The sequence below is a fragment of the Bufo gargarizans genome, chromosome 2 (genome assembly GCF_014858855.1).
Source record: "Bufo gargarizans isolate SCDJY-AF-19 chromosome 2, ASM1485885v1, whole genome shotgun sequence".
NCBI lineage: Eukaryota > Metazoa > Chordata > Amphibia > Anura > Bufonidae > Bufo > Bufo gargarizans.
The window spans coordinates 381,150,000-381,172,584 of NC_058081.1; the positions used below are offsets into that span (position 1 = coordinate 381,150,000).

The 22,585-nt window shown below is 42.2% G+C and overlaps 1 protein-coding gene across 1 annotated transcript in view; it reads right to left on the minus strand.

Annotated features, from left to right (window-relative positions):
- The window catches only part of ARHGAP26 (Rho GTPase activating protein 26), a 380,080-nt gene that overhangs the window by 345,645 nt on the left and 11,850 nt on the right, over positions 1-22,585 (minus strand). The window contains exons 5-8 of the mRNA XM_044277261.1: positions 20,092-20,202; positions 14,192-14,296; positions 12,658-12,787; positions 8,771-8,871 (exon numbers count right to left, since the gene is read on the minus strand). Of these exons, the coding sequence (XP_044133196.1) occupies positions 8,771-8,871; positions 12,658-12,787; positions 14,192-14,296; positions 20,092-20,202 (447 nt within the window). The remainder of the gene's footprint in view (positions 1-8,770; positions 8,872-12,657; positions 12,788-14,191; positions 14,297-20,091; positions 20,203-22,585) is intronic.

Sequence of the window (22,585 nt, forward strand, 5' to 3'; positions counted from 1 at the left end):
AGCTCTGACAGATGCCTTTCAGAACCTCCTACTTGAGCTTTGTTTGTTTTGGTTTTCAGTTCCTCATCTCGTTAGCCTCTCCCAGCTGTCTTGTAGTTGGACTGATTGCATCCCTTTAAATTCCTCCCCATAATGCATTAGTGTGCGGTTTATACAGCTTCCTGGAGTGTGTGTGCATGCTGATCCTATTTCCCAGTCTTCTACAAGATAAGTGTTGTACATTCATTTGTGATTTTATGTTTGCTGGATCCCAGGTGACCCTGACTCCCTCCGTGTCTAGTGTAGGGAGCCGGTGGTCATGTCCCCTCACTATTGTAGGGTGTTCAGGTGTTATATAGTCGAGGTACGAGGATATGCGACCATCTACCATTGGGGTGTTCGCATAGGCTGAGCAGACAGGGAGAGTGCCAGGTCTTGTGCAGGGGTCTCCCTTTTGTTCCTTAGTTTTGGATCCAGTGAGTCATATATTCATTTTGCATTGTCTTGTTTCCTGTACACCTTCCGTGACAGGTGTGTAGTGATCTATTCTGTACTACAGGTGAAATTGGTCTTGAGTGTCAAACAGTGTCTACACTGAATGCAATGATAGCTGGAGATTGGTTTGGAGACCACGTAGACAAAGCCATGAAGCTGTATTAAGAAGGGAGTGTCACACTAGTCCTATTCCCCTAATTATTGGGTAGGGTGGCATAAATGTACAGTAGACGGACCCCTATAGACTTCATTTCAGGAACACTAACACCTCAGTGTTACATTGATTCGATCGTGGAACCAGTGGTATGGCCATTTTTCCCAGGTGCCATCTTTCAACAGGACAATATCAAGCTGCATGTTTCTCATGCTACTGGCCTGGAGCATCTGTGGATTTGTCTCCCATCAAGCACATCTGGGACATCATTGGTTGGCAATTGCAAAGTGAGCTGCCAGCAGTGTATCTTGCCGATTTGGGTGCCCAAGTACATTCAGCGTCACAGGGCATTCCTCAGACAACCATTAATAACCTCACCGATAACATGCCAAGGCATGTAAGTATGTGTATTTCTGTGTGTTGTGTTTCAAATATTTACATTTTTTTATTATTTGCATATAATTAACATGTCTATTGATCCTATGATTTCCATAATTTCACGACTTTCCCTTCTTGGCATTGCAATTTCAATGTTGAGGAGAGTATATATTAGGTATATTAGTTTTGATTAGAAGGTATTCATTATACTACTGCTCTGAAAGAAGCAATACATTTTAGCACAAAGCCTCAGATCCCAAAAACAGAGACATCTCTGCTGAGCACAGCTGCCTACTTAAGGACAGCCAGGTGCTGCCAAAACCCAAAGTGTGTGTGTGTGTGTGTGTGTGTGTGTGTGTGTGTGTGTGTGTGTGTGTGTATGTATGTATATATATATATATATATATATATATATATATATATATAGTACAGACCAAAAGTTTGGACACACCTTCTCATTCAAAGAGTTTTCTTTATTTTCATGACTATGAAAATTGTAGATTCACACTGAAGGCATCAAAACTATGAATTAACACATGTGGAATTATATACATAACAAAAAAGTGTGAAAAACTGAAAATGTCATATTCTAGGTTCTTTAAAGTAGCCACCTTTTGCTTTGGATTACTGCTTTGCACACTCTTGGCATTCTCTTGTAGAGCTTCAAGAGGTAGTCACCTGAAATGGTTTTCACTTCACAGGTGTGCCATGTCAGGTTTAATAAGTGGGATTTCTTGCCTTATAAATGGGGTTGGGACCATCAGTTGCCTTGTGGAGAAGTCAGGTGGATACACAGCTGATAGTCCTACTGAATAGACTGTTAGAATTTGTATTATGGCAAGAAAAAAAACAGCTAAGTAAAGAAAAATGAGTGGCCATCATTACTTTAAGAAATGAAGGTCAGTCAGTCCAAAAAATTGGGAAAACTTTGAAAGTGTCCCCAAGTGCAGTCACAAAAACCATCAAGCGCTACAAAGAAACTGGCTCACATGCAGACCGCCCCAGGAAAGGAAGACCAAGAGTCACCTCTGCTGCGGAGGATAAGTTGATCCGAGTCACCAGCCTCAGAAATCGCGGGTTAACAGCAGCTCAGATTAGAGACCAGGTCAATGCCACACAGAGTTCTAGCAGCAGACACATCTCTAGAACAACTGTTAAGAGGAGACTGTGTAAATCAGGCCTTCATGGTAGAATATCTGCTAGGAAACCACTGCTAAGGACAGGCAACAAGCAGAAGAGACTTGTTTGGGCTAAAGAACACAAGGAATGGACATTAGACCAGTGGAAATCTGTGCTTTGGTCTGATGAGTCCAAATTTGAGATCTTTGGTTCCAACCACCGTGTCTTTGTGCGATGCAGAAAAGGTGAACGGATGGACTCTACATGCCTGGTTTCCTCCGTGAAGCATGGAGGAGGAGGAGGTGTGGGGGTGCTTTGCTGGTGACACTGTTGGGGATTTATTCAAAATTGAAGGCATACTGAACCAGCATGGCTACCACAGCATCTTGTAGCGGCATGCTATTCTATCCGGTTTGTGTTTAGTTGGACCATCATTTATTTTTCAACAGGACAATGACCCCAAACACACCTCCAGGCTGTGTAAGGGCTATTTGACCTTGAAGGACGCCAGATGACCTGGCCTCCACAGTCACCGGACCTGAACCCAATCGAGATGGTTTGGGGTGAGCTGGACCGCAGAGTGAAGGCAAAAGGGCCAACAAGTGCTAAGCATCTCTGGGAACTCCTTCAAGACTGTTGGAAGACCATTTCAGGTGACTACCTCTTGAAGCTCATCAAGAGAATGCCAAGAGTGTGCAAAGCATTAATCAAAGCAAAAGGTGGCTACTTTGAAGAACCTAGAATATGACATATTTTCAGTTGTTTCACACTTTTTTGTTATGTATATAATTCCACATGTGTTAGTTAATTCATAGTTTTGATGCCTTCAGTGTGAATCTACAATTTTCATAGTCATGAAAACTCTTTGAATGAGAAGGTGTGTCCAAACTTTTGGTCTGTACTATATATATATATATATATATATATATATATATATTATATATATATATATACACACACACGTTAAAAATAAATATGTAGTTAGGCAGGCAGCTATGGGTTAAGCAGCCTCCGTGAAACAAGAGGATTTAACCTACAGTACACTGATCATGCTTAACTCAAATGTCATCAAATGTGATGCAATGTGGCCAATCATGATAGCTGAACTTTAAAGATATTTTGCCAAGATTGAACAGACTTTTAAAAAAAAAAATAATAAAAAATTGGCTCTAAGTCTTTGTAATATTGGCTAAATGAAACCAGAGTCATCTTCTCCTACACAATGATCATCTAGTAAAGGTTAACAAACATATCTAATGTATGAGGGTGTTCAATTTCATCATGTCCATTTCTGTTGGTATCAAGGAATAAAAAAGGAGTTGGCAGCAGTGTATAGCCCCCAGCTCATTGATAAGAAATTTACCTCTGTAGTGCCACCTAGTAGAGATAGCTACTCTATAGCAATGGAAAACCCTTTAACAAGCCTTGTAACATGGCTAAGTACAGTATATTGGCCAAACTAACAGTCTTACTATAGGGTACCTACCTCCACTAGGTGGCACTGCAGAGCTTTAATTCTTTGAGAAGCTAGCCAACCTGCATATGCTTTTGCCCAAGAAACATTGCCTGACTCCCAATGCTTTGGTGCTCTCCACAAGAAGAAACAATACACCCCATTAACAACATATGCAGAGGCTGACTCTTGGAGAAGTTGACAGAACAGATTTAAGGTAAAAGCTATCTAAGGTGTATGGTCACCTGTATCAGAAACATTCTCTGCTAAACATTGTTAAATCACATTAACTACTGTATTTAAACACACTAATTCAGATTGATAAATGTGTATGCAACTTTTTGGTCACTGTTGATTAAGTGATACAGTGCAGCATTAACTCATACACCTAGGGAAGAGGCAGAGCATGCCTTATATTATCTGAGTTACCCTAGGGCAAGTGTTATGGCATGAGTGTGGAACCATTGTGGCAATCCAACCGGTTTGACTTTGACTTAGACATAAAGACGTTATCCTGGTGGTTCCCTGGTATCCCATGTTCCTCACTGAAGGGAACTACTAGACTGCAACCTCCTGAAATAATCCCAGTGTGGTTGACAGCTGACCTATATGGGTTAGAGACCCTGTTGTGGGAAACCAAGGGATCGAGCAAAAAACAGGGGGTCATTTATTAACCCAAAATGCGACTTTACCCTGCTCACGCCAGGTCTAAAAGAAGTGGGCGTGGTGTGGGTGGGGAAGGGGATGGGCCAGCATGCTGGTCTCATTTCCCATTTTCTCCGCCTGGTTTAGGCGTAGAAAATGGTCTACATGTAAGAAAGCTAGGAAGCCGTCTTATATTTGGAAGCGGCGGTGGATTAGCTGAAGTTATGTAGAGGCCTAAATTATCCACAGATTGCCAGCCATTGGTTGGTGACGATTAGGGTATGCGCTGGCCTCTTAAGAGCCTGAGGGAGCATGCGTGTGTCCTACTGAAGAAGGGACCAAGCTCACAAGAAGACCACAGAAGGGAGACAGAGAGCCCACCAGGATGAGGGCCTGTCTGCTAGGTCAAGACAGCAGGACAGTGTCCACAGCAGCTAGCAGCAGTCGTAACTCAGTGTACCAGTTTTCTTTTAAACCCTGTACCCAACAGCGGACAAAATCAGGGGAAAAAAATAATAAAAAATTCTGTAAAGCCATTTCTTAGTTACTAGCCGTTTCGGCGCTTTTTGTTTTCTAAAAACTGGAAACTGACATTACATTTCCCATGGGGGTTCTCACAAAGTTTGCTAGACTTGTATATGACAAATCTACCTACATATGCAGTGCTAAATATCCCACATGCCCTATATACCAGCATAACTAAGCAGACTTGCCATTCATTAATGTGGAAAACCTTGATGGCAACCCCTATGGGAACTGTAATGGTAGAAATATCTTGTTAACTTTGGAGAACAGCAAAGAAATAGAATTAAGATTTTATATTTTTTACAAGTTATGATATTGCCATAATAAAACTGAAAATCATATTTTGTTGAATGGCAAACAGGAACAATAATCCATGTATTTATTTTAAATCAGATATTTTTAGTAGACAATTTGTAATATTTAATATACAAAACAACATCAGCGCTTTCCCACCACCCACCCCATATACAATAACCCTTGGAGAGCCAAATCATAATAGACAGAAATCAAGGGAGGTTCTGTCTGTTAAAGGGTTTGTCTCACTTCAGTAAGTGGCATTTATCATGTAGAGAAAGTTAATACAAGGCACCTACTAATATACTGGTATTATTTATATTGATTTCTTTGCTGTCTGGATTCATTTTTCCATCAAATTGTACACTGCTGATTTTCATGGTTACAGGCCACCCTGAAATCCATCAGTGGTGGTCGTGCTTGCACAATATAGGAAAAATCACATGTGCGCTCCCACGGTCCCAGCCACCAGAGAGGCTGGTGATTTTCCTTTAGTGTACAAGCACAGCCACCGCTGCTGGACTGCAGGGTGGTCATAACCATGGAAATGAGCACTATATAGTGTGATGGAAAAATAATCCAAGCCAGCAAAGGGGGCAATATGGATAAGAACAATACATTAGTAAGTGCCTTGTATTACCTTTCTCTACATGCTAAATGCAACTTACTGAAGAGAGACAACCCCTATATATTTTTTTTTACAATATTTTTTTCTTTTTCTGTCAACGTTCCCATATGAGGACTTGTTGTTTGTGGGTCGCACTGTTTTTCTAAGGATGGGTTCACATCACATTTATGCCGCCGTTTCACATATACGTTAGAAGGAAGTGATACAAAAGTGCCGAACACCATGTTCTTGTATCCCGCAGAGTCCGGAACTCTATGGTGAATGAATGCCACCGTTTGGCGTCAGTCTGAGACATCCGTTTAATGTATACATTTTTTGTATATAAAAATGCAATGTAAACCCAGCATTAGGGACACCAATTGGGGTACATATAACTCATTAACTTTTATTACCATTTTTGGGATTATAATGAGAAAAAAGCAGTGCTATAATTGCTTTAAGCAGTTTAAATTTAGAACGTGCACCGTGAGGCATAACTAGTGTTACTGTTATTCTGTGGGGAATATTATAAAATTATTAATTATGATTATTATTTTTTTACAACTTTTGCACAATAATAGCACGTCAAATTACGTTACCACATTCCAAGAGCCAGAACTTTTTTGTGCCACTTTAGCTGTATAGGAGCTTGTTTTTTGCAGGGCAAGATGCCGTTTTTATTGGTACAAATTTTTTGGGACATATTAACATTTATTTTTTGGGGCGGGGTTAAATAGGGGAAAAACGAAAATAATGTTATATATAACGTTATCCTTTTTTATACAGGTTCTGGCAAGTAGGGTGTGATAAAATACGCACATGCACACACAGGTTATCACTTTTTATAGGAAAAAATGTTTTTTAATAAACTTTATTTAGTATTTTTTTTTTTTGTTCCACTAGGAGACATCCCTTTTATAATGCACTGGTAAACCTTGTATACCAATGCATTATAGCCTATCACTGATCAAGTGACAGGCTGTCTATTAGGCTGTGTCTGTGGCACAGTCTAATAGATGTACAGTCATGGCAGGCCTCGGGACCTTTGTTTGGTCCCCAGCTGCCATGGCACCACATAGTCATGCATTTGCAGGGAGCCGATGGTGATAGGAAGCCCTGTCCCTCCAACTGCCTAGATGCCACTTAGTAGTTTATCAGCCAACATCAGTTATCTCAAATGCGCGGTTTCAGTCAGTGTAGGGCTCCTGTGGTGGTCGGGGGTGCTGTATCAGTGCAGCCTGTGAGGCCTGTTCAGTTCCTTCCGCCTGTGCCAGGATTAATGATGCAGGTGGCAGGGGCCAAACAGACTAGACAGGTTGTAATAGAAGTATTGCCCACAGCAACAACACGGGACATTACAATCAAGAAAGACAAACTAGTAAGGCTACTTTCACACTTGCGTTCAGAGCGGATCTGTCTGAGACGGATCCGCTCATATAATGCAGACGGTGGATCCGTTCAGAACGGATCCGTCAGAATTTTTTTTACAATATAATGCAAAGTGTCAAAGTAGCCTCAGACGGATCCGTCCAGACTTTACATTGAAAGTCAATGGGGGACGGATCCATTTGAAAATTGAGCCATAGTGTGTCATATTCAAACGGATCCGTCCCCATTGACTTACATTGTAAGTCTGGACGGATCCGTTTGCCTCTGCACGGCCAGGCGGACACCCGAATGCTGCAAGCAGCGTTCAGGTGTCCGCTTGCTGAGCGGAGTGGAGGCTGAACGCTGCCAGACTGATGCATTCTGAACGGATCCCCATCCACTCAGAATGCATTAGGGCTGGACGGATGCATTCGGGGCCGCTTGTGAGCCCCTTCAAACGGAGCTCACAAGCAGACACCCGAACGCTAGAGTGAAAGTAGCCTAAGACAGTATGAATTAGTAGCTACAAACATTATTGTTCCCAAAGTACACACCAAGCCTGAATGTAAGTAGGGCCAAAGTAGGCAAGCCCGATGTATCCAGCCATCTTTCCCAAATTACTTACAATTTTGATATACAATCTCTTTTAAGGTACACCCCTCTTTCAAGTCTAATCGTCTTATTCATTCTAGAAAGAAACTCTTGAATAGTAGGCAGATCAGGATTAAACCACTGGGCTGCAATAGCTTTCTGAGCGTGATACAGTATGTACACCTCTGAATGCATGCTGATATTGTAAGGTGTTGTCTGCCATATCACTGTGCATGTTGAGTATCATAAGCAAGATAACACTCTGAACTTCATGTATTCTCTATGGCAGGATTCTTTGGGTATAGAGAAGAGTATATACATTGTATTTACACTGTTATATCTTACCTGGACACAGGGGAGTCGTTAGGTCAAACTTGTCGGGGCTTGATCCCCGGATGTTTTGTCCAATGCCCCAAATGTTATGCTGGCCCAACGTCCTTGTACTTATTCAGCTACTTAGGTGCTGCTCAGGCATGAGTTCAGTCACTTCGGTGCGCAATCCCGTCCTGCGCGTGATCCCGTGAGACCCGCCGCTGTAGGTCACTGGTCTCGAGGGATCACGCGCCACAGGACAGGATTGCGCACCAATGTGACTGAAGTTGAACTCATGCCCATGCAGCCAGCGGAACAAGTACAAGGGGGGTGGGAGGATGATCTGTGGGGTTGCCTAGACAGCTAGGCCATTTACAGTAGTTATTAACCCATTTCAGCAGTCCCCCATTCACTGAAGGGGGGACTACTGAAAGGGGTTAATAACTACTGTGAAGGGGGGGGGGGAGACTGATGAAAGGGGTTAAAGTACACGGGGGGGTGGGTGGATGATCTTTGGGGTTGCCCAGAAGGCTAGGCAAAGGGGTTAATAACTACTGTGAAGTCGTCGTCCACCTGTCGCCGCCCCCCCCCCCCTTCCCGCCAATGGGGGCATGGCTTAATAGGCGCGTGACACAGTGGGCTTGTACCCTGGATGTTTTCAGACCCTAGCAACGCCCCTGCCTGGACACATTACAACATTATAATTTAATTGGTCTGGCAAATCCCCACCTAAATGTGGGGTAATTGAAAGATGCATCATACAATATTTTTCTCTTTACATCAGCTAATCTACACATGTCATGTGAAAAAATTAAAATGATAAAATTTAAATTATAAAAGATAAACTTACCACTTTACCCCCAGACTTCTGGTCAAATGGGACCATTGTGATTTGCCTTGTATCCCGCTGATAGGTGCAGTAATGTTTGACCCAGGAGGTTCCAAAGTGTCCTGCAATGAAGAGATTAGGATACTGCTTTAGTATTAAATTCCAGCATATAGGGGGAATTTATCATTCGTGAATGTGAGGCTATTTTTTGGACTGGAGTTTCTTGCGCACCTGCACCAAATTTATGAAAAAGGCGCTCGGTTTTATTGAATTTGTCATCAATTCTAGCCACTGTCAGTGAAGGAATGCCAGGGGGTTAGGTTGTCTGGCGTGGAGATGCAACTCTTTTTGCAACGTTGCACATCACATGTGAGACATAACTGTGTTCCTAACCAACTTTTCACTCCACCTTCAAAAGTGGTGAAGCTCATCAAAAGTCATCTCATGCAACATTGGTAAAATGTTCCATCATTTGCTGTATTTTTACGCCACAAAACTGGCAGAGTAGATTTGATAAATGCCCAGATAGTCCATAAATCCATGTAGGTTTTACACCTCAATGTTCTGTCCAATTCGATAAGGCACATGTACATGTGATTCTTACTACTGCCATTCAAAAAAATGGTGCTGTTAAGAGTTTGTTGCTACATGCATGTAGGAATAAATGGCCTTCCATGACTACATGTAAACACTCTTTATATTCTTAGATCCGTTCCTCATAATAGCCATACAAAAATAAAGTCAAATCTTTGCAAAAAAATAAATAAAAAATCCTAGTAAAAAATCTTGTGCTTATCTTACTATTACTGAAGTAGAAGCATCAAAGAATATTCACATTAAATTATCCACAGGATGCAATTCCAAGCCCACATAGCAACTGGTGACTCAACATCATATGTTTCAGTGCTATGTCAACTGAAAAATAAAAGGGCTCTTGGAACTCAACAATAAAAAAAATAAATTAAGAGGTAAAACTGATATTTATCAAAAACATGGGTCAAACAAACAAAGAACTAGGGCCCCTTTGCACACTTTAATCACAGTTGCATGAGGAGTGTATGGAAAAGGCTCAGGAGCCAAGACTGGTCATTTAACCTCTTAGATGGTGCAGTCATTAGAGTGCGGCATATGAGCAATGAGAGACTACACTTTTGGTGTAGTCTTCAACATCTACTCTGTGTGCGCGTATAGCACAGCAGACAACATAAAGTAACACTAGCTCATGCATTAATCCACCCCCTCAAGGTGCAGTGCATTCATTTACTATAATGTAAGAAGCCCTCAATACAAAGCATAGGAGACCCTCCTGAACGCCACCCAAGGCTAGACCACAGTATCGCATATGCTCCCAACTAGGGCTGGGCAATATGGTCTAAAATCTATATCGCGATAAAATTTGAAGCATGTGCGATATAATGATATATCGCAATATATTGGTTTTCTTCTGTATGTATACAAATTACATGGCCATCATCATCCATGTCCCCCAGCCAGTGCCATCAGCCCAATGCCATTGCCATCATCCATGTCCCCCAGCCAGAGCCATCAGCCCCATGCCCTTGCCATCATCCATGTCCCCCAGCCAGCGCCATCAGCCACATGCCATTGCCATCATCTATGTCCCCCAGCCAGTGCCATCAGCCCCATGCCATATCCATCCACCCACTGACCCCCACCCCCAAGTAGATTCGGGCCCCTGCTAATATACTTACCTTTCCTGCAGGGTACGTGGCTGGCTGATAATCATCCATGTCCCCCAGCCAGCGCAATCAGCCCCATGCCATTGCCACCATCATTAATCCCCCAGCCAGTGCCATCAGCCCCATGCCATTTCCACCATCATCATGTCCCCCAGCCAGCGCCATCAGACCCATGCAATAGCCATCCACCCACTGACCCCCCCCCAGTAGATTCGGGCCCCTGCTAATATACTTACCTTTCCTGCAGGATACGTGGCTGGCTGATGGAGTCCACAGGAGACGGATCGAGTCTTCTTCCCAGCATGCACTGGGAGGGACCAGACGTCACACACACACACACACACACAGTGTCAGCCAGCGTGCTGACGATGTGTGAAAGCAAGGCCCTGCAGTGCAGTGAGTGATGAGCTTCTTCAATTCACTACCGCTCCGTGGTCATCTATCGCGATATGCCGATATAACTAAAATCTACATCGTGGCCAGAATTTATGACGATAATATCTTACATCGTTTATATCACCCATCCCTACTCCCAACACTAGAAGTGTAAGACAAATCACTGTGTACAGCCAAGTCCGGCGAGTACTAGACATGGCCCGCCCTGTATGTGTTACAGGGTGCCGGCAATGTGATCTTCCTGCGCTGCGCCGCCGGCGTCATGCTTCTCTCCCTAAGCGTCCCCGTCTCCCAGGTAACAGGGGCAGAGCGGACCCGACCTCGCTCCTGCTGTCTTTGTGGTCGGCGTTCTCCGTTCCCCTGGCAACAGTATCAGGCTGAGCACCGAGCTGGCCACTAGATGCTCGGCTTCTGTGTCTGAGCGGGTCATATGATGCTGGCCACGTCACATGATCTTAGCCTTTCACTATTTACACAGGCAGCCTGCTGGCCACAGGTTGCCTGCGACTTTGGTCCTGTGCCTAACTGCTGCTACTCAGTGCTTCTGCTACTCTGGATTTTGACCCTTGGCTTTTGTTCCTGACCCGACCTCGTCTGCCTTTGTGTACTGATGTGACCTCCAGGTTTGACCCTCGGCTTGTACTCTGACCCGTCCTTGCTATTCCTGGTGTACTTACGTGACATCCTGGTTTGACCCTAGGCGTGTTGGTTACTGTTCTTGTTACCCCTGTTCGCCTACGTTAGCGTTTATCTCTGGCATTTCAGTATTGCTTCTGACACTTTACGTGACTTTGGATCCATCTGCAGGGTTCCCTCCTACTGCCTGGCTATATTCTGTCGCTGTCCGCTCTGCCTCTCTGCTCTTACAGAGGTCAGGGAACGTTGCCCAGTTACGCCCCGTCGCTTAGGACGGGTAGTGTAAGTAGGCAGGGACAGAGGCGTGGGTGGCAGCTAGTGGGTGCACTTCCTCCTCCCCACTCCCTAATTCATGACAGAATGTACCTGAAGTGAATGAGTTACCCAGTCCCTTGCAAGTGGCCTCCAGCTTGCTAATGGACTCTGTTCCACAAAGAAGCTCAAAGTCCTCACCCTCCCACACTCCTCGTGCTAGTGTTGCCCAAGTTGTACATACAATCAGCCATTGGGGATTTCCCCGAAAAGAGTGTTAATAAAGGATAGTACTATGATCCAAGGTGTGTGGAGTTCCCCACTGGCTCACTGTGTATACAGCTTGGGTGATACACTGGCACATGGGGTGTGGGACTCAGTCTTTGAGCTTCCCACTGCAGTTGACCCCCCCCCCCCCCCGCGCCTCGGTGGAATTAGTGCTGGGTCTAGCGCCACCAATTTTATTGATATTTTATCTGTTTTACAGTCCTTGGATGACACCAAGACCCAATGTTGCCGCTTGGAAGACTACTGACCATGACCGTTTATCCTGACATGTGTACTACATCTGTATTGTATCTTAGCAACTATCCCCTGAGCTACCATGAGTGTGTGCATGACAATCTTTTACTTTTATTCACTTTCTGTTGGGGCCCACATTACTTCTCTCCATTTTTAAAAATGTTCCTTTTTTTTTTGTGTTCTCTCCCACTTTAACAAACTTATTACAAGTTAACAGAGCTGTACGCTACTACACAGTATATGCAGTATAATATCAATTAAAAAATGTAAGTTATTGGTAACCATTAGAATTCTGAACAGGTAAAAGATATGCTGAATATTTCTGCCCCTGACTAGATTGGTAACCAGGAAAAAACTAGAAAATAATTTTGAATTTATTTAAACATTTTAAGTTGTACTCACTCTTCTCCTGTATATACAAGTAACCTTCCATTGTGTAAGGACTCAAAGTTTGTTGTTCATGAGGGTTTTCTTTCATTTTTTGCATCAGAGCCTCCACCTCAGACCTTGTTCCTTCAAAACGATCCCGAGTCTATAAAATATAGTAAACCATTAATTCTATCAAACGGAAAAAAAAACATTTGGAGTGGACATGTGATCAGTTTCATGTTACCCTAAATCAAGACATAAAATAGCAACAGACTCTTCATTAGTAAGGAACCACATTTTACTCTGAAACACTACAGCATTTCTGAGAAAACATATGGTGGAATTTATAATAGACCGCGTTTTACATCAGTCTATGATGGCCTCATCATAAGGTAGGTGCATCCTCCAGCAGTTCAAGCACCTAAACAGAAATCTAAGGCAGCTCAGGGCCGCAAAAGATTTATGCTTTCATTTACACCAGAAAACTGGCAAAAACTAAAACAAATGTTCAGACTTTTTGGAAAGTTGCGAGGGCGGAGTACAAACATCACTTGAAACAATACTTTGTCATGAAGGCGTTTAAAAAATTGTAAACACAGGGTTTACGCCATTTTTAGACCAGAAAACAGGCATGGAGGAATTCCCACAGGGTAAGAGGACTGGCAGGTCTGTCAATCAAGCAGAGCTAGGAGGAGGAAGCTGGAGGGGACCAGTGGACACTTCTCCCTAGATTTACTATCAGTCAGACAAGCAGCACAGTCTTAAAGGGGTCGTTCACTTGTCCTCTGGATAGGTCATCAATATCAGATCGTGGGGGTCCAACTCCCAGCACCCCTGCTAATCAGCTGTTTAAAGATAAGGCAGTGCTCATACGAGAGCAGCATTCTCTGCTCTGTTTCCCTGCTCGTTGCAGCAATTGCAGTGGTAAGTATGGTGTCCCCATTCACTTCTATGGGATGGCTTCCCATACTTGTATTTACACCTGCTCACCACTGCAATTGCTGCTGCGAGCAGGTAAACAGAGCAGAAAAGTCAGTGGATCGTCAGGGGCGCCAGGAGACAGATCCCTGCTGATCTGATATTGATGACCTATCCTGAGGATAGGTCATCAAAAAGCAGATGACCCCTTTAAAATGTGTCAGATTTATAACAGTGGCACAAGTTTATACTACCTGACTAAGTTTCACTATCTACTGGTTTGCCTAGTTTGTGCCAGTTTTTTGCATGATCGGGTGGTTTTAGGCACCATACTCTTTTCGAGTGAAATTGTAAAAATTGGAGAAAACTTTATCGCACTAAATTGCACCACTTTCAAACAAATTAGATACACAGACACATTAGTTAATCTAGGGCGCCATGTATGTGGACTTTACAATAATTTGCTATAGCCTAACATCTGTAAATTTTAGGGTGATTCACTGAAGTTTTTTCTTCCATTCAGTAAATTTGAGTGTAACCGGTGTTATACAACTATTAGCACTCTCAATCGGCTAGACACCAGAGGGTATTTTCTGACTATTACGACTAGCAAAATGCAAAACAAAGATTTAACGTAGGCACTCCTTACATTCTGGATACTGATGGTGAGCTGGGTCTTGAAGTCACTGAAGTCTTTGGCCAGCTCATAGCCATGATGGTAAAATGTGAAGAGTCCTTGCAAAAAGGCAAGAAGCTGAAAACAAAATAAATAACAATGCTGAGAATGGCCATTCACATGCTATGAATCACTTTAGAAATAAATAAAACCTGAAGGTTGATACATAAAAGAAAAAACATAGATAAAGCAAGACACCCTGCAATAAAAAACACAAAGTAGCCCCAAAGTGGGCAATATATACTGTACCTCTACCTTTTTCACATGGTTTCTATATGAACCAGTATGGGAAAAATTGTGCCACGTAGCATCACATGCTGTATAAGGGAAGATTCACAAGGGTTTGTTGTAGACATTTCTTTGACTACAAAATATGTTCCATTCATCTGAATGTTTTTTTTATTTTCTGTGGCATGAGTTTGGATTTTCAGAATACCCATTCATATGAGTGGGAAATATGCAGAAATGCTACAAAAAACAAGTGAACATACCCTTATGCCTCATTCGAACGTCAGTGTTTGGTCAGTGATTTTGAGCCAAACCCAGGTGCGGCTATAAACACAGAACAGGCGCAGATCTTTCCCTCATACCTTATGTCTGTGGAGGCTTCACTCCTGGTTTTGGCTCCAAATCACTGAGCAAACACCGACGTGTGAATGAGCCTTCACACTGGTGTCACATACTGCATGAAAACAGTCACAAAAAAAGCTGTGTATGACACCACCCTTACGGAGGAATAGATGCCTCATGGAAGCACCATAATGCAGCAAACAATGTGCCTAAAGATTTTATGGTCCAGTGAAAGCTACAAATGGTGTACACAGGTTCATGGATTGGAAAATGATATATAGTCAGCACAACCACTACACAGTGGAGGTAGTTTTCTACTTCTGGCTCCATCCACTGCCACAAACAGCTGATCGGTTGGAGTACCGAATGTCGGATCTGATACTGTTGACCTAACCTGAGGATCAATAGACAACAAAAAAAGGAAGGTTTAAGGCTAGTTTATGCAATGAAGCTCTTGCTGTAGAGTTTCAATGACACAAATTCGCTCAAAGCAATAACATTTGGCTTGGTTAAATAACACAAGTGGCATCAAGAATGGTGAGACAGGTGTCACAACTACAGTCTGGCACTGGGATCACTTAAATCTGTGGCCAGAGCAGAAGGGTGAATGTCATACAAGAGGCTGGGGCCTTTTCTCCATTCTGTATTTGGCACAGTGAAGAATGTAAGAAACTGTACTGAACCATGAACAGAATAGTGAAAGATGGGAGACTAAAAAAAAATGCAGCCCCAAACATGCACCAGGATGCTGCAACTTAGGCCACATACCCTACAGGCCTGCATCACAGATAGCAGCGAATGGGGGCAGTATCTTTTTGTTTAATGTTAGCACTATTGAGGGCACTATGAGGGGGACATTAATACAGGTCGGAGCACTAACGGGCATTATAACAAAGAAGGCACTGCAAAAGGGGGCATAATAAAGGCTGGAACAATACAGGGGGCATTATAATACAAAAAACACTCAGGGGGCACTACATGGGGGATTTTAACTCCAGGAGGGCACTATATGGGGGTTATAATGGCAGAAGGGCATAAAAACTACATGGACAATTACAGAGTACATTATAGGAGGGCTTTATAAATATTGGTGATGATACGGGGGGGCATTATAACTACTGGAGCTACTACAGGGGGCATTTCTAAATAATGCAGACAGGGGACAACATCACGACTGTGGGCTCTACAGGGGTGCCTTATAGAGGAGCCTTGGTACTGCTGGGGGCACTATAGAGGGCCTTGTTTCTGGGAGGATTATTGTGCACAATATGGAGGACATTGCTACTAATGGAAGCATTCTTGCGGAGCATTGTTGGGGGTACTGCAGAGACACCATTACTATTGAGAGCAGCCTGGGAGCACTATTACTATGGCGGACTATCTGTATGGCATAGTCGTCAAGGCAGTCAGCTCCGAATGGAGAACACATGCCTGGATTTAATAGGCATGTGGTGGTGTATCCTATTAACAATTTTTTTTTTATTGTATCATATTTGAAATGAATGTAGCCCATCAACCTGAAATTTTTTCTATGTGCGGCTCATATATCCGGCAGAGTTTGAGACCCATAATGTGAAAGGTATTGTAGTAGGGAAGTGTCTACTAGAACATGAAACTGTTAGCCAGGATGCTTAGGTGGAGTTTCTTTCCTCTGAACTAGAAGAGATAATACTGTAAATGAGTAAAGAGAGCAAGCTACTTTTTTTTTTTACACTACTCATCAATTTTAATGCAGTGTCGGCATACGTGCATGGTCACTAGTCCGTGGGTACAGAGATTCACAATTCTCTCAGCATTTATCATCACCCATAAAAATCTATTGTGAAATACAACTTTAAATCACGTTAAATCAGAAAGACCTTAGATGAGGGATGCTCAACTGCGGCCCTCCAGCTGTTATAAAACTACAACTCCCATCATGCCCTGCTGTAAGCTGATAGGTGTAGGCTGTCTGGGCATGCTGGGAGTTGTAGTTTTGCAACAGCTGGAGGGACGCAGGTTGGGCATCCTTGCCTTAGATCCTTTAAGCTAGGGATCTACCGATATTTTTTTTTAGAGCAGATACCGATAACCTGTGAACTTTCAGGCCGATAGCCAATAAGTTATACCGATATTCTGTGCCTTTTTTCATTTGAAAAAAATAAATAAAAATAATAATTTTTTGGGTTACAGCGTTCACCACACTTTTTTTTTTTTACATGTTAATAGTTTGGACTTTTCAGACGTGGAAATAGGCAATATGTTTATTTATTTATTGTTTAGATATTTTACATGTAAAATTGGTAAAGGGGATGATTTATACCTAATATTTTGTTGTTGTTTTTTTTTTTTTTTTATAACTATTTCCTCCCTTAGGGGCTAGAACCTGGGATCTTTTATTACCTTGTCCTATTCACTCTAATATAGCTCGATTAGGGTGAATAGGACTTCACACAATAGCAGGGAGCTTACCATGGCAGCCATGGCTTCAGTAGCGTCCTGGCTGCCATTGTAACCGATAGGAGCCCCAGGGATTACACTGCTGTGTCTCCGATCAGAACTGCCACTGTATCGCCAATGAAGAGGAGGGGAGGGCACAGCGCCACCAATATTTTTTATAACGTTTAATACAGGAGGCGGGTGTGTTGGTGCAGAATCACATAGCCGACACCCTGCCCCTGACAGTGAGCTGCAACCAGCGGCAGCAGTTAACCCCTCAGGTGCAGCACCTGAGGGGTTAACTGCCACTGATCGCAGCTTCCTGTCATATAGGCTGGGCACCGCCTCCTGTATTTGTATTAGATGTTAAATATCATTGGTGGCACAGTGCGCCCCCGCCCCTCCTTCTCCAGTCTATCCTCATTGAAAATCATGAATATCGGCAACTCCGATAATCGGTCGATCCCTACTTTAAGCATGGGCAGACATACAGTATCACTGGTGAAGATGCACAGAGATCTTGTAGGCAGGGTAGCCTATTCCACTACAAGAAAGGGCCGCAAGGTTCCCTCGGCTCAAAATTACTGATGGGTTCTGATCCATTCGATGAAGGAATTACAACAACATATTCAATAAATGTCTTCTCATGGATTGTTGGTGGTTCAGAAAACTGTGACTGCGATGTAACCAATGTCAATTAGAAAGCAGCCTTCATTTTACGTGGACTTGCTGGTTAATATGATTTTGATATAAGTTTACCAGGAAATTCTCTTTGGAATGCCTGTTTACTGATCTCTGCACAAGTAACCGGAAACATATACACAGAATTAATGGCCTTGGTTAATCTGCAAGATATTTATATAGCTGTTGTGTACTAGTTTCAACCGAAGGGTCTGTTCCCTTGTGTGAACAGGAAATGGGCAGCAGAAGAGGATCTTCAGCTCAAAATCCATGTGAACATAAAACCTAAGTCACATGGGAAATACATTCAGCACTACAAAGAACATGTGAAACTTTAACCGATCACACGTTACGTCCATGAAAATGACACTATTCTACAGTGATAAAAAAAATGTGTTAAAAACCAAAATCATTTAACCTAAAGAGGGTCCAATAGGATGCCCCCCAATAGCTGGCATTATTGGTACTACCATGGTTAACCCCTAAAGGACTGAGCATATTGAATTTTTTTATTTTCCCCCCACATTCTGAACCTTTTCATTTTTCCATTCATGTAGCCATATGAGAGCTTATTTTTTGCAGGACAAGATGCAATTAATTTAATTGCACAAGTTTTTGGGATTTTGTCATTACGGTGTTAAATGTACACAAAAAAATAAACATGACGTTTTGATTTTATAACTTTTTTCTTTGCATCGCTAGTTTCTGACAGCCATAACATTTTTATATTTTAGTCTACAGAGCTGTATGAGGGCTTGTTTTTTGCTGGACAAACTGTAGTTTTTATTGGTATCATTTTTGTGGTACATACAGCTTTTTGATAACTGTTATTTAACGTTTTTGGGGGGACAAAGTGACAAAAAAATGCTGAATCACATGTTTTTATAGTTTTTTTCTGTTACGGTGTTCACAGCACGGGACATTTTTTAAGATATTTTAATAGTTGAGACATTTCTGGACACAGTGATATGTTTAAATAAATAAGACATATTGCTATTTCTGTGATTAACAAATAGAAGCATTCTAAGCTCTGAAGAGACAATCACATTTGTTTTATATGACTAAGGGCTCATGCACACAAACGTAAATTTCTTTCCGTGTCTGTTCCTTTTTTTTTTTGCAGACCCTATGTGGAACCATTTATTTCAACAGGTCGCAAAAAAAAAAAAAAAAAAAAAAAGTTACTCCATGTGCCTACACTTCGACATAGACAAAAAAATATCTCTAAGGCTACTTTCACACTAGCGTTCGGCTGTCCGCTCGTGAGCTCCGTTTGAAGGGGCTCACGAGCGGACCCGAACGCTTCCATCCAGCCCTGATGCAGTCTGAATGGATGCGGATCCGCTCAGACTGCATCAGTCTGGCGGCGTTCAGCCTCCGCTCGCCTCCGCACGGACAGGCGGACAGCTAAACGCTGCTTGCAGCGTTTGGGTGTCCGCCTGGCCGTGCGGAGGCGTGCGGATCCGTCCAGACTTACAATGTAAGTCAATGGGGACGGATCCGTTTGAAGATGCCACAATATGGCTCAATCTTCAAGCGGATCCATCCCCCATTGACTTTACATTGAAAGTCTGGACGGATCCGTCCGAGGCTATTTTCACACTTAGCTTTTATATGCCAATATAATGCAGACGGATCCGTTCTGAACGGAGCCTCCGTCTGCATTATTATGATCGGATCCGTTCAGAACGGATCCGATCGAACGCTAGTGTGAAAGTAGCCTAAGGCCTCATGCATGACTGTACCCATTCTGCGTTCCCCAAATCACGGATGCGCTAACTACAGATACAGTTTGTGTTGCATCCCCATTTTTTGTGGGTTCATTGTCTTCAAAGGGTCTGCATTTTGTGGACAAGTATCTGTATCATGTTCTATCCTTTTGCAGAACTGACATCCAATGTGCTGTCTGCATCCGTAAGTCTGGTCTGCAAAATGGTAAGAAAAATGTCAGCAAAATGCAGACCACAGATCTATTTAAAACAATGGGTCCGTAAATAAAATGTGGACAGCACAGGCTGTATCCATATTTTGCAGGTCCACAAAACAGACAGACACAATTGCGAGCATGGGGCCCTAGTCAGATATTACTTGACATGCTAAACTGTATTCATGAAGGCCTCAAAGAAGTGGCTAATCAAACAAAAATAAAACTTTGACAGATTCTCTCCATTAAACAAAAATGGTACAATATCTCTCAAACTTACCGGCTCCACAAACTCAAACATTTTTCGCTCTTGAACTTCATGGACTTTCAAAACATACTCCAGCGACACTTCATAGAAATGCTGCCTCATTTGGTCCACCTGGCTGTCAGCCTGCAACACAAAATGGACCCAAGAAATCACATAGTGAAAGCTACATAGACACAAAATAGCTACCGTAATTTGCAGAACAGAAACAGCTTTCATCTTCAGGGGTTTTATGGCTCTGGTGTGCTAAACCTCAACTATTATTTTTTACTAGGCATATGCGTTTTCAGTTATTTTCTGTTACAGTAACAATCTGGTCCTTGGTCTGTTCCCTGTCTCCATTAACCGACAAGTACCCAAGTATTGACTCTTCCTCTTTATGGATTATTACAGCATACAAGTGTACTTTTAGATCACAGAAGTGTTTTTACAGTGTGCAAGTGTTTTTACAGTTTTCACTGTGAATACACATTCTAGTATGCTAGGAATAAGCATTTTGTAGACATGTACATCATAAATGGACTTAATTCAGAAACTACTTTTACTTACTAGCAAATATTTCACTGCAGTATTCACAAAGCCCATTCATAGGCCGCACGCTCTCATAGGAGTTCATATAACGTACTTTTTGGCCCAGCCATGCCTTTTCCTACTGTACTTCTAATATCAATGATCACTAAATATCCGTCATTATTAAAAATATATATTACAGTAACGACTTTACGTAAATTATGCAGCCTTTCAGGTACACAGAGTGGTACTTAAAAAAAGACCCACAAGGATCACTGTGGAAAAAGTAGCGGGCAGGAATTGGAAACTTAAGGGAATTCTAAAAGGGAGGTTGTTGGAGGAGGGGGCTGGTTGAGGGATTTTGAAGGTTGTCAGGTTTTTTGCTCTTTACTTCTGTACCAGAAAATTAACAGTAACACCCTACCACACGTAGCATCATGCAGTGTTTGCACTATGAGTACCATGTGCATCGTCTTACAGCGTCCTCCAAAAAGGTACAGTCTCCAAATGAGCATGTTTTCTCTAAGGCCTCATGCACACGGACGTTTTTTTTCCCGTTTACTGGCCGTTTTTTGCGTTCCGTATACGGTCCGTATACGGAACCATTCATTTCAATGGTTCCGCAAAAAAAACGGAATGTACTCCGTATGCATTCCGTTTCCGTATTTCCGTTTTTCCGTTCCGTTTTAACATAGAACATGTCCTATTATTGCCCGCAAATCACGGTCTGTGGCTCCATTCAAGTCAATGGATCCGCAAAAAAAAAGGAACACATACGGAAATGCATCCGTATGTCTTCCGTTTCCGTTCCGTTTTTTCCTGAACCATCTATTGAAAATGTTATGGCCAGCCCAATTTTATCTATGTAATTACTGTATACTGTATATGCCATACGGAAAAACGGAACGGAAAAACGGAACAGAAACGGAAACACAACAGAAAAACAAAACAACGGATCCATGAAAAACGGACCGCAAAACACTGAAAAAGCCATACGGTCGTGTGCAATAGGCCTCACAGTGTAAAAGCTGGGTAAAGCCAACTGCCTTGCTTTCTGTAAAAACAGCCCCAGTGTGTTTGTCCGAGATTGTGAAATGACATAGTGAGTTTCACATTATATTACAGAAAGTTTGCCCGATATCAGTAACATCTAATAAGAGGAATATATACACAATAGGTTTCAATATACTGATGATACCGTAACTACAGCACACGATACACAGCACCAATAATAATGGAAGTGGAAATATACTAAATCACAACAAACTCATGTTTCTGCATTTATCTCAGAATTTACTCATATGTACGTCCAACATAAACTGTTTTCATTTCTGCTGAGAAAATGAGACTTGAATGCCGATCTCATGGACTCATGTCTTTAAACCAGTCATCTTTCTGTTTCCTGGTGCACCTATAGTACATGTGTGATAAGTACTGAAAATCCTGATCTGGAAATGCTTGCAGGAAAAAAGAAAAAGCAGTAAAATGTTAATAACTAAAAAAAATTAAAAAAAATAAATACTGGAAGGCAATAGACTCTCATTCCAAGTCTGTAAACTGATTCTGAAGACTATTCAGTTTTTTTCCACTAGATGTCAGCACCGGCTTAAAAAAAAAAAAAAAAAAAAAAAAGGTCTTTCCTATGAAACATCAGAACGGTAGATGCTCTGTACACCAGTGTGTAGATTTTTAACATTTATATGTCCAGAACCCTATTCAATTTTATTCTGAACTTCAAAACTGATCTCCCAGATGGTAAGTGAAACTCTGGTATCTAAGGGGCTGTTCACATCTAGTTCTTGCTGTATGTCAAGTGGATACATTCGTAAACAGAAAAAAAACGTAAAGGAAACTATTTGGCTTGACGTACCCATACACTATATATCACTTTGCAGCAAATGGAAGGCTGATGGAAACATAAGAATGCGTTTCCATCCGTTAAACTTATCTTTTTTTTTTTTTTTTTTCTCAGATAATGCCTTCAAATCTTTAAAGAAAA